This window comes from Rana temporaria, chromosome 12, assembly GCF_905171775.1.
Source record: "Rana temporaria chromosome 12, aRanTem1.1, whole genome shotgun sequence".
Taxonomy (NCBI): domain Eukaryota; kingdom Metazoa; phylum Chordata; class Amphibia; order Anura; family Ranidae; genus Rana; species Rana temporaria.
Window position 1 is genome coordinate 24,656,984 of NC_053500.1, and position 13,794 is coordinate 24,670,777.

Consider the following 13,794-nt stretch of genomic DNA (forward strand, 5'->3'; position numbering starts at 1 on the left):
CAGGGTAGAGAGACTCAGGGAGGCTGGATGACTCAGCAAGCAGCATCTCTGGTGACTCCCCCTGCTTTCTGGAACCTTGGTGAAGCTTCCAGAAGTAGAGGGTGGAGTCTAGGAGGAGCAGCTTTGGGTATTGATGAGGGTCCCAGCCAATCCCCAACAATATGGGCTGCCTCATAAATACTCATGAGTAAAGCCAGCAGGGGCAGTCAGGTGGAAGATGGATAAGGAGTGCTGAGGAGGATGTCAGTGACCCTTGAGGGTGGCCCCTAGACCATGGGGTGACCTAGGGGCTTGGGTGCTGGAGGGAAAGTCAGAAAGTCAATCAGCCACAACTCTGTTAACCTCTTAGCAACCTCCGGAAGAACTCTAGTGGTGTTCACTGGAACTCTGGATGAGAGTGGCTGACCTAGCCCAGAGACTGTGCAAATTTCTTTCCTGCAACCACAAGGGGCGGGCGATTATCGCTTATGGCTATAGCAGCTGGTTGCAAGAATCCGGAAGGTTGGTTGTACCCAAGTTAATCGATTGATTAACTTGGTACATTCAGCCTGCCCATTAATGGTTCGAATCTCGGCCGGCCTTAGACATTAAATCTCGGCCGGCCTTAGACATTAGTTCACAAATTAGATAGGGAAATCCTTAGAAAAAAGACATCTATATGAATGTGATCTATCCCATCTTGTTCAGTGAGTGGTTTCAGCCATAGATTGGGCACTGGCTGCAGATATCACCATACACTGGGGTTGACTTACTAAGGCCCAGTTCACAGTGATGTGACAATCACGCAGACTGTCGCATCAGAAGTCAGACCGCTTTAGTGCAATGGAAACGTTCCAATTGGTGTGACTTGAGTCACTCCGAATTAGAAAAAGGATCCTGCACTACTTCTGAACCGACTTTGGTACAACTTGCATTGACTTCTGTCAGCACCATCCATCACTACATCCTCAGCATGACACCCTGTAATCCATTATTTATTGCCACCTGCCAGTTACACACTTCCTGTCCCAGGGTGACAACTCTCTCTGTATTGTATTTATGAGAACCAGTGTTGTCACCTATAGAACAAGAAGTGTCTTCTACATAACATGGTGGGGAGTGTTCTGCTGTCCACAGAGAGAACTGGGAACAATGATAACTGATAAGAATACGCACATGATTTCTGCCAGGATCAGCGCCGGGTACTTTTTGTACTTCAAACTAATAAAACAAAACGCTTAAAAAAAGGTAAAAATGAACTAAAAATAAATTGAAGCAAATAAAAGACGTTCGGGTTTTTCTAGTCTAACTGCAGGGCTGAGTGATTGGAAAGTGTCATGTGCACTCAGGAGCCGGGCGACAGCACAGGAGGGCAGGCAATCGACAATTTCAGCTGACTCCTGTGCCAGAGAAAAAGATTCCGACCAATGAGACCATGGCAGGAAGTGGCGTCTCTGAACTGAAGAGATACCTTCTATTATTTTATCTTTCAATCAACTATTTATTTTCATATTGTTTAAAATGTGTTTTTTGTGGGTAACAAATCACAGCACATACGTGAAAAGGTGACAGAGATTGTACAATCAGGTTGTAGTGTGTATGGAATGCCTTAGGTAACACTGCAAGGTTCTAGCCATTGCTGACCAGTTGTGACTAAATAAAAAGCAGAAAATCCTATGGATCGATATCTGATCGATAATGACCCCCGACACCGTGTCCAAGGAGAAGGCAACGGACACAAGACAAGCATCTGCACAATAATATACAATGATACACAATGATATGATGACAGTGTAGTCACCTCTCAGTACAATGATATACAATGGTACACAATAATATGATGACAGTGTAGTCACCTCTCAGTACAACGCTACACAATGATACACAATGATATGATGACAGTGTAGTCACGTCTCAGTACAATGATACACAATGATATGACGACAGTGTAGTCACCTCTCAGTACAATGATCCACAATGATATGATGACAGTGTAGTCACCTCTCAGTACAATGATACACAATGATATGATGACAGTGTAGTCACCTCTCAGTACAATGATCCACAATGATATGATGACAGTGTAGTCACGTCTCAGTACAATGATACACAATGATAAGATGTCAGTATAGTCACCTCTCAGTACAATGATATACAATAATATGATGACAGTGTAGTCACCTCTCAGTACAATAATATGATGACAGCGTAGTCACCTCTCAGTACAATGATACACAATGATAGGGTGACAGTGTAGTCACCTCTCAGTACAATGATATAATGACAGCGTAGTCACCTCTCAGTACAATGATACACAATGATATGATGACAGTGTTGTCACCTCTCAGTATAATGATATACAATGATATGATGACAGCGTAGTCACCTCTCAGTACAATGATATACAATGACAGTGTAGTCACGTCTCAGTACAATGATACACAATGATATAATGACAGTGTAGTCACCTCTCAGTACAATGATACACAATGATATACAATGATATGATGACAGTGTAGTCACCTCTCAGTACAATGATATACAATGATAGGGTGACAGCGTAGTCGCCTCTCAGTACAATGATACACAATGATATGATGACAGCGTAGTCACCTCTCAGTATAATGATATAATGACAGTGTAGTCACCTCTCAGTACAATGATACACAATGATATACAATGATATGATGACAGCGTAGTCACCTTTCAGTACAATGATACACAATGATACACACTAATATGATGACAGCGTAGTCACGTCTCAGTACAATAATAAGATGACAGCGTAGTCACGTCAGTACAATGATACTCAATGACAGTGTAGTCACATCTCAGTACAATGATAAGATGACAGCGTAGTCCCGTCTCCCCCGCTCACCCCTCATATTCTCTAGTAATGCTCAGCTCTTACCATTCCCTATGCTCAGCACTTGCATGTTCTCGAACTCCAGGGTGGTATAAGCGGGGTCCAGAGCCTCGGTGTAATCTGCCATTTCCATATCTATTAAAGGTTTGGAATCTCTCATTATCCTCAGCATAGACCGGCTGATCCTCCAGCAGGTGACTGACCACTCCGGCCTCTGAAGCTGGGCTACATGGACTCCAGCTGTCTCCTCCACCAATGGCCTTACATTGCACTGGAGGTAGCGCTCTACATGGGACTACCTGAGGAAGGGAAGCCTATAGCTGGGTCTGGGTGGAGCTCAGAGTTAATGGTTAATCATACTCTGGCTATACACTGTATAACCCCCCCCCCCCTCCTCCTCTACAGAGACACAGCTTACTGACACTTTCATTCACAAGCCTGACTACTACGGCTGCGTCCACACCTAATATTCATTATATATATTTATGTCTGAAAATTGATTTTTTTTATAGCAATCTAAAGTCCGAATGACAGGAACATGCGCACACTTGATGAATCGTCGCCTTTCTAGCAAACAGCCAACGCCACTTAAATATGCAAACCCCATCACTAAAATGTCATCTCAGATTTAAAAAAGTTTGAAGCTTTTAGAAAAATAATACCTGGTGATCCCGCCATGAAGGTCCTTCTTTAGGTGCTTCCTTTTATAGGGTGACAACGCTCTGTCCCTGTCTCCCCGATGTGCTCATGCGTAGTCATACTGTCACATGGGCCTCTGATGGAGACTACAAGTGGCTGGTTTAGCAGAGATTATGCAGGCATGGTTCACTGTTGTCACCATAAGAATATCTGCCCTGAAAAATTCCATTCGGCCATCGCTGGAATGTATGTAGACTGGTACTAGGAGACAGCGGCGGCCTGTCCATAAGGGGCGGTCCTAATCTCTACGCACCCGGCCCCCTATCTCCGTATGGGGCACCGGACGCATTGAATTCTACAAGGTTCTCTTTTTGTGAAGCATGTGATTAGAATCGAAGGCTCTAATTGGTGTCAAAAAAGGGTGGGCTTGGGGCGCAGAGCACTGCGCCCTGAGCCCACCTAATTGTGACAATAGTGAATCAACATTTACTTTTGTCTTCCTGCTTCTCCTCCTGGCCAATCAGGACAAGAGGCGGGTCCTGAGACCAGGTTGCCCAGGATTAGAAGCGACTGAATTGGCCAGAAGGAGAAGCCAGGAAAGCTGTTGAAGCCGCCCGGGACCTGAATGGGGGTAAGTGTGGTCAAGCGGGGCTGCCAAGCAGGGCTGGCGAGTAGGGCTGGCAGGGGGTTTATTGGCCACCGCCCCCAAAAAATTAAGCACCAGCCGCCAATGCTAGGAGATCATTCTGAAGCGATGTTGAATAAACTTATTGGGGCAGATCCACGTACATCGGCGCATTAATCCGCCGGACGTAGCGTATCTAAGATACACTACGCCGCCGTAACTTTTTTTTTTTTCGAATCCTCAAAGAATTTGCGCCGTAAGTTACGGCGGCGTAGTGTATCTTTGGCGGCGTAAGGGCGTGGAATTCAAATGGATGTGATGGGGGCGTGTTTTATGTAAATACGTCGTGACCCGACGTAAACAACGTTTTTTTTTAACGGCGCATGTGCCGTCCGTGGGGGTTTCCCAGTGCGCATGCTCGAAAATAAACCGGAACAAGCCAATGCTTCCGACGGTGACGTCATTCTACGCAAATCCCTATTCGCGAACGACTTACGCAAACAACGTAAAAAATTCAAAATTTGACGTGGGAACGACGGCCATACTTAACATTGAGTACGTCTCATAATAGCAGGGGTAACTATACGCCGGAAAAAGCCGAACGCAAACGACGTAAAAAAAATGCGCTGCCGGATGTACGTTCGTGGATCGCCGTAACTAGCTAATTTGCATACTCAACGCGGAATTCGACGGAAACGACACCTAGCGGCCGGCGGAAAATGCATCTACGATCCGACGGCGTACTAAGACGTACGCCTGTCGGATCGATCCGAGATGCAGTCGTATCATGTTTTGTAGATACAAAACAAAGATACGACGCGGGAAATTTGAAATTACGCGACGTATCAATAGATACACCGGCGTAATTCTTTTGTGGATCTGGCCCATTAACTATTAGCAACATAAAAACAGCCAATATATATAAGGAGTTATGGAATCACCTTTGAGATGGAGAATAGAGCTCCCTGCCCGCAGACCCCCACAACCACCAGCCAGGGTTGTAAGGAAGAGGCCCTTGTCCCCATCGACACAGGGACAAGGTGCTTTGGGGGAGGGCAATAGTAATGGATTACCATTAACATTATTTGAAAGTGTCATTAAAAACTCTAAATAAATCATTAAAAACAATGAAAACTCTGAATAAATGGCGTATTACATGCTGTTCATACTCACTCAGTCACTATGAGACTCGTTTTATGTGTTCTGCAAAAAAACTGGTTGATCCAGCAGCTCTCTATCCCCCCCTTCTGTTCATGTCCCCGATGCAGTTGGGGATTTTGCAGCTGTAGTAACAACTCTGCACATGCTCAGTTTTCTGTGAGTTTCTATGCTGAGCATTTCTTCTCTATCACATCTGAGAAGCCCATGTTACTATAGAGTCACACAGATGGGCGTATACACAGTGATAAATGACAGCCTACTCCCTCTCTCCTCCTCCATGCCCACTAACCAGGTAAACACAATGGGGGTGTGATATTACATATAGATTAACGGAGGCTTCACCTCCCTTTTATTCTAAGACACAGGCTGGAGGGCCATGACACAGCCTGTGACTGGCAGAAATCCGCCCATACCATGTTATTTCCACAAAATAATAAAGTTTTCATTTCAAATATATATTTGTGTGACAATTTAAAACAGTTTATTGATATTAATTATTTATTTTTATTCTGTATTCCAAAGACTGTTTTTTTTTTTTACTAGAAGCTCCTCCTGCTTATATCAAACATGATGGGAAACATCAGGCTCATGTGACAGCTGTATATTAATTAAGAAAAGGGTACTTAGATTTAAAAAATAAAATAAAATAATTACAGAGCCATCATCCACATTCAGAAAGAGAAGGGACAATGTAAATTAACCACTTCCCGCCCGGCCTATAGCAGAATGATGGCTGGGCGGTGGTTCAGTTATCCTGACTGTACTTCATACGTGCATCACGGCGATCGGTGGCGTGGTGTGTCAGTCTGACACACCGCTACACCGCTATCTGTAAAGAGCCTCCGACAGAGGCTCTTCACCACGTGATCAGCCATGTACAATCATGGCCGATCACGATGTAAACAGGAAGAGCCGTTGATCGGCTTTTCCTCTACTCGTGTCTGACAGACGCGAGTAGAGGAGAGACGATCAGCTGCTCTCCTAACGGTGGGGGGGGGTCTGTGCTAATTGTTTATCAGCGCAGCCCCCCCCTCAGATGCCCACCCAGGACCACAGGATGCCGCCAGGACCACTAGGGATGGGCACCCACACTGGTCCACCAGGTATGCCACCCTAGACCACCAGGGATATGCCAATCAGTGCCCAGGCAGCTGCCAATCAATGCCCATCCACAATGCTTACCAATGCCAGTGCCACCAGGGATGCCTATCAATGCCATCTATCAGTGACCATCAGTGCCTATCAGTGCCACGTACCAGTGCCCATCAGTGCCGCCTATCAGGGCCGTCTTAATAGCATCATGGGCCCCTGGGCAAAATAATGCTCTGGGGCCCCTACAATGGATACAGTGCAGGTAAACATAAATCAAGTAGGTAGGAGGTAGGGGATATCTAGTGTGTAGAGGGGTCAGAGTGCTGGGGGAATATCTGGGATGTAGAGGGGCAGCCCGGGCTCAAGGACCAGCTGCTTAGGGGAAAGGGCAGGGGCCTCCCATGCAGCTGGGGCCCCTGGGCGGTGCCCAGGTGTGCCCTCTCATTAAGACAGCCCTGCCGCCTATTAGTGCCCAGCAGTGCCTCCTTTCAGTGCCACCCATAAGTACCCATCAGTGCAGCCTTTCAGTGTCGCCTATCATTGTCGCCTATCAGTGACCACCAGTGCCACCCATGAGTGTCCATCAGTGCCACCTATCAATGCCCATCAGTGCTGCAAATTAGTGCCCAACATCAGTGCCACCTCATTGGTGCCACCGCATCGGTGCCGCCTTATCAGTGCCCGTCAGTCTTGCCTTATCAGTGCCCATCACTGAAGGAGAAAACGTATTTATAAAATGTTATAAAATAAAGAAAATAAAAAAATAAAATGTCGGTCTTTTTTTATTTGTTTAGAAAAAAATATAAACGCAGAGGTGATCAAATAGCACCAAAAGAAAGCTCTATGTGTGGGGAAAAAATTCTGTTTGGGTACAGTGTAGCATGACCGCGCAATTGTCATATAAACAGCGACAGCGCTGAAAGCTGAACATTGGCTTGGGCAGGAAGGGGGTGTAAGTGCCCGGCAGTGAAGTGGTTAAACAGTGATTTTAGTATCACTTTAATGAAAGCTGCAGATAATAATGTTGAAAGTGACTGTTATAAGATTTTAGTGATTGACTTTACATTGAGCTAGAGCAATTACAAAGCGCTAATCTACAAATCTCTATCGTTACAACTATTTCAAGATCATAAAAAGATGTTAATATGGTAATTTTACACCTAGAAGAACTATAAGGAAAACACCCTGCACTCTATAAAACTCACAACCAAATAATAAAAACTTTATATAGGAAGAAGGTATGTGCCGTTACATTCTAGATTTCTCTTCTTTTTTTTTAAAACATTTTTAATTTTTTTTTTTTTTTTAAACACAATACAATAAAATACAAAAAGGACACATTTTTTTGTAGAGATACATCAGCACAATGTCAGAGAATGGCCATATAATCATTGATACTTAAAGCGGAGTTCCGGCCACAATTTCACTTTTTATATATAAATACCCCTGTAATACACAAGCTTAATGTATTCTAGTAAAGTTGGCCTGTAAACTAAGGTCCGTTTTGTTAGGTTGTTACAGCATTTAGACACTTTATAAAATAGAAATTGACTGGGGCCATCTTAAGTGTGGGCATCATGAAGCCAGACTGTATGACTTCCTGGATTTCAGCCTTACAGATCTCGCACATGCTCAGTGCTGCACAAGCAGTGTAATAGGTTTCAGATCAGGTTTCAGAACCTGTGCTGTCCAAGTCACGTGATTCTTCGAGACTGGGGAATGCACAGACTCCTGGAAAGTTACACCCACTACATTCCCAGGAGTCTGTGCGGTGTAGGTTAGGAAGCTTAAGCACCTAGGTGCAGGAAGAGGGAAGATTAACTATTCTGCCTAGCAACAACACTTTGAAGGCATCTAAAAAAAATAAAAAATTCTTAAAGGACTAATGACATTTTTTTAAAACTACTGATGTAATGTTATATTTATGGGTGGAACTCCACTTTAATAATCATTATTACATACAGAAATCTCCAAACATAGAAATCAGAGATGAAGATTTCTTTCTTTTATGATCCTAATGAGTCTGATTGATATAAGTGGCTAGGGCCGCCATCAGGGGATTTATGGGGCCCCTTACACATCTTCAGGCATGGGCCCCCTGGAGAAGAGAACAGGGTGGGGGCTTTACAAAAAAAAGCAGAAATAAGGAGAAATATATATAAAAAAAGGGGGGTATCTGGGGTCCTCTGGGCCCTTTAATAAAAAAATATATATAAACAAGAATAAACATTTATAAAAAAAAAAAAGGGGGTTTGCCACATGGGGCCCTGGGGACCTCTGAGCCCTTTAATAATAAAAAAAATATATATATATATATATATATATATATATATATATATATATATATATATATAGAAAGAAATAAAATAATATAAAAATATTTTTTTTATAAAAAAAAGGGGGGTTGCCACCTGGGGCCCTGGGGACCTCTGGGCCCTTTAATAATAATAATAATAATAATAATAATAATAATAATAATATTATATATATATATATATATATATATATATATATATATATATATATAAAAATAAAGAAAATATATAAAAATAAAAAAAATGTATATAAAAAAAAAGGGTGTTGTCATCCGGGGCCCTGGGGATCTCCAGACCTCTAAAAAAAAAATTGGCCCTTTAATAAAAAATAATTTTATTTTTTTTTTTTTTTATAAAAAATAAATAAAAAAGGGGGGGGGGTTGCCATCTGGGGCCCTGGGGGCCTCCGGGCCCCTTACAGGTGTACTGCCTGTACCCCCTGATGGCGGCCCTGTAAGTGGCACGCATGTAGAGACACAATCCGTGTGTGACACATAAAACAGAAAGACACACACACTGTGCCCTATCTGGGTACACAAAGATAACCCAGACAAATGGACACACACACAATAGTACACTGATACACAGCACAGCATGGAGAAGAACAGACACAGCTCAGTGACTTCAACGAGCCAAGGCTACCACTAATCACTGCAAGACAAATAAGGAGAGAGTGACATCCACCCGAGCTCAGGAATTTAGAGGACAACTCCACACAGCACGTTCTTTATAGCTTTAGACAGGATGGGGAAGGGTTAGAACCTCTGTTGTAGCCTTTCTCAGTCTTTTTACCCCTAAAATATTATTCAGGACTTGGGGGTCCCCAGCTAAACCCAATTTATTTGAGATCAGAGGGAAAAAAATCCCACTTTAGTTGGTGGTCAGTATGAAGACTGCAAACCTTATAGTGTCGGTTAAAGAGGCGGCTCTTTAAGGCGGCTCTGCCCCCCTTACAGACATGGTGTCACGCTGCTGGCTTTGCCAAGTGACGTTGTCCCTAAACAGGCACCAAGGAACTCCTGGTAACCTTTGGAGGAACCCTAGGGTTCTACACAACCCTAGTTGAGAATGGCTGCTCTGTTGGCTGTGTCCCCATAGAGAAGATTCTCTTCCGGTTCACCCTGGACAGGAAGTGAGGAGAAATCTCCCAAATGTAGACGTAGACAACAATAAAAAAATCATTGATCGTCATTGTTTTCGAAAATGTGTTTTTATTTCTGCCACAGTCCCTGTTGTAGGGATATGCCCTCACTTTCTGTTCTGCCTTCCACCCAAAATACACAGGAAGTAAAGAGAAATCTCCCCAGCGGGTACACTACACAGACAGCAGTAGTGCACTTCAAAGTCTATTCACATGGAAGGGTGCATTTTTAGTGCCATTGCATCTTCCCGTTCATTTTTTCTGGATCATCAGAAAGTGACCACACAAATAAAAGAAACGTCCTGACTTTATTTTCCAACATACCACAGTATATGTGTAATGCCGCGTACACACGGTCGGAATTTCCGACCGTGTGTAGGCTCCATCGGACTTTTGCTGACGGAATTTCCGACAACAAATGTTTGAGAGCTGGTTCTCAATTTTACTTGGCGACAAAAGTTCTTGTCGGAAATTCCGATTGTGTATATCCAATTCCGACGCTCGGAATCATTGGGCCAGATACACAAAGGGGATACGACGGCGTTTCTCCTGATACGCCGTCGTATCTCTGTTTCTATCTATGCGACTAATTCATAGAATCAGTTACACATAGATATCCCTAAGATCCGACAGGTGTAATTGTTTTACAATGTCGGATCTTAGGATGCAGTACCGCGGGCGCCGCTGGGGGGAGTTTGCGTCGTAAACCAGCGTCGGGTATGCAAATTAGGAGTTACGGCGATCCACGACGGATTTTCGCGTTCGCTACGGTGCCGCTAGTCTAGTTTCCCGTTGCAAATTTAGTCGTCGTTTTGGGTGCCCTAACTTTAGTCAGCAATCGTATTGCTGTCTAAAGTATGGCCGTCGTTCCCGCGTCTAAATTTAAAATTTAACGTCGTTTGCGTAACACGTCCGGGAATATGGAAGTACGCTACGCGCGTCGCCGTTCGAAAAAATGACGTCACGGCACGCAAAGCACGACGGGAATTGCGAAACGGAGCATGCGCAGTAGGTCCGGCGCGGGAGCGCGCCTAATTTAAATGGCACACGCCCATTTGAATCGGCCCGCCTTGCGCCGGAGGCCGCCGGCGTAGTTTTCATCGCAAGTGCTTTGTGAATTTTTTTTATATATATTTGAGGATATTTATTATAGCAAAAAGTAAAAAATATTTTTTTTTTCAAAATTGTCGTTATTTTTTTGTTTATAGCGCAAAAAATTAAAACCGCAGAGGTGATCAAATACCACCAAAAGAAAGCTCTATTGGTGAGGAAAAAAGGACGAAAATTTTGTTTGGGAGCCACGTCGCACGACCGTGCAATTGTCAGTTAAAGCGACGCAGTGCCGAATCGCAAAAAGTGCTCTGGTCTCTGGCAGCCAAATGGTCCAGGGTTGAAGTGGTTAATAAAACTCCTTTTATAACTGATTTTCTCGGAACAGTAGGCATGGTGGAGATTTCTCTATATGGTATTTTGGGTCTCCATTTCCCCCTCCTATCCCCTCCACCTGGCCTATAATGAAGGTGTCACAGCTGAATCTCCCAGTTGATATAACATGGAAACTCAATAGATAGGAGGCTGAGAAACTGTGAATGGGCTTAGTATTGGTTGAAGCAGAATTAGAAAAGTGGAGAAAAAACAAGAAATTTCAGCATTGGATAGGGTTGGCCTTTTGATGTGTGCAAAAAATACAGTCTGATCCTGCCAGAAATTCAGAGCTTTCCCTAGTCTGATCTACCCTACCAATTCGTATTTTGGACTACAAAACAATTCTCCTTATGTTAGAACAAATAGAAATAGAGTAATAGGACTTTTAGATGTTGAATCCTCCTAATGGAAGAATATATGACACAGTGATGTATAGAAATAACAACATTTTATTAACCACTTAAGCCCCGGACTTTTAGGCAGCTAAATGCCCAGGCCAGGTTTTGCGATTCGGCACTGCGTCGCTTTAACAGACAATTGCGTGGTCGTGCGACGTGGCTCCCAAACAAAATGTCCTTTTTTTCCCACAAATAGGGCTTTCTTTTGGTGGTATTTGATCACCTCTGCGGTTTTTATTTTTTGCGCTATAAACAAAAATAGAGCGACAATTTTGAAAAAAAATCAATATTTTTTACTTTTTGCTATAATAAATATCCCCAAAAACATATATAACATTTTTTTTCCTCAGTTTAGGCCGATACGTATTCTTCTACCTATTTTTGGTAAAAAAAATCGCAATAAGCGTTTATCGGTTGGTTTGAGCAAAATGTATAGCGTTTACAAAATAGGGGATAGTTTTATTGCATTTTTATTATTATTATTTTTTTTACTACTAATGGCGGCGATCAGCGATTTTTTTCGTGACTGCGACATTATGGCGGACACTTCGGACAATTTTGACACATTTTTGGGACCATTGTCATTTTCACAGCAAAAAAATGCATTTAAATTGCATTGTTTATTGTGAAAATGACAGTTGCAGTTTGGGAGTTAACCACAAGGGGGCGCTGAATGAGTTAGTGTTCACTTAGTGTGTGTTTACAACTGTAGGGGGGTGTGGCTGTAGGACTGACGTCATCGATCGAGTCTCCCTATATAAGGCATCACTCGATCGATGCAGCCGCCACAGTGAAGCACGGGGAAGCTGTGTTTACATACGGCTCTCCCCGTTCTTCAGCTCCGGGGAGCGATCGCGAGGGGGCGGCTAGAAACGAATTGCCATGACGTCATCCTGGATCGCTCCCTGAGGCTTACCGACCACCGCATGTATGGGGGGGTCCCGATCGGACCCCCGACCCGAGGAAAGGCAGCGACGTGCGGGCACGTCGTTCTGTCTGTCCGTGCCATTTTGCCGGCATCATGCGGCGGTCGTTAAGTGGATAAATACATAAAAATGTCTTATATCGTTTAAGACATGTGTAACAGCAAACTCTGTATACAGCAAGGTGAGCAATTTCCTCAATAGTCACAAAAATGTGTAATCATGGACTATGATAAACACACAGGACCAAAATATGAGAAAAGAGACACAGCCCAACGGGTTTCGCATGGTAGCTTCTTCAGGGGTTTTCGTTGACAGAGTCGGTGCAATAGAGTTGGTTCAGTAAGTAGAAGTGCTGGGAAATCCTTCCAATCCTTTTATTTACACAGTTCTGCCGCACAGCACAGCCCTTTCTTGGAGGGTAGGAAACTTTTTTTAGTAACAGAAACAGGTGTTGTCCCTCCCCCAACCTATGATTGGACAGTGAAAGGAGAAGCGGCAGGCTGGTCTTGGTCACGCCGCTCTCTTCCTATCAGTATGTTCTTTGTTAGCACATAAGCACTACAGCACAAATGATTGTCTCCTTGTGTTGCTTTTTCCATGTTACACAGGACAGCGAGATGAAATTTCTCAAAAAAAAACAAAAAACTTTTATAGTCGGTTCACACAGCAGCGGCACGACTTCGGGGGCTACTCTGCGAGGACGACTTCAGAGGCGATTTGCAAAACGACTTCTGTATAGAAGTCAATGCAGGTCGCCCTGAGCCACCCCCAAAGTCGTACAGGAACCTTTTTCTAAGTTAGAACGGTTCCATTGCAACTTGCGTCGCTCCTATTAGAACGGTTCCATTGCATTGAATGGCACGCGACACGTCAGGCGGCTGAGCCGCCTGTCGTGTCGCCCCAGTGTGAACCGGGTCTTAATGTTAGAATTATGCCCTAATCAAATGAAAACTCAGCACTTAATTTCCCTCTGTTTTAAAAGTCTTATCCTCTCTACGCCTACGGAAGATCGGCCTAGCGATAATTAGCGGTGATAAAATCCATCTTGTTGGGAATATCTGTGAAATCTAGCAATAAAAGTCACGTGACACCTCTGTGCGTGTCAGGAGTACATAACTCTTGGGTGAAGGTTTATTGTTTGCTCTTTTTATATCACGCCTGACAAATACTGGGAGCTAATGGGCACGTTATGACTTGTAGTTCTTGATAAAACGGTCCATTGTTCCC

General features: G+C 43.7%; 1 protein-coding gene across 2 annotated transcripts in view; it reads right to left on the reverse strand.

Annotated features, from left to right (window-relative positions):
* The window catches only part of HNF4A (hepatocyte nuclear factor 4 alpha), a 133,924-nt gene that overhangs the window by 40,284 nt on the left and 79,846 nt on the right, over positions 1 to 13,794 (reverse strand). Inside the window, exon 1 of one of the 2 annotated variants that reach the window (XM_040331852.1) lies at positions 2,891 to 3,140. The exons of the other annotated variant lie outside the window; for it this stretch is intronic. Within the exon in view, the coding sequence (XP_040187786.1) occupies positions 2,891 to 3,017 (127 nt within the window). The 5' untranslated portion in view covers positions 3,018 to 3,140. Of the gene's footprint in view, positions 1 to 2,890; positions 3,141 to 13,794 lie in introns of those variants that run through there. 2 annotated transcript variants of the gene reach the window in all.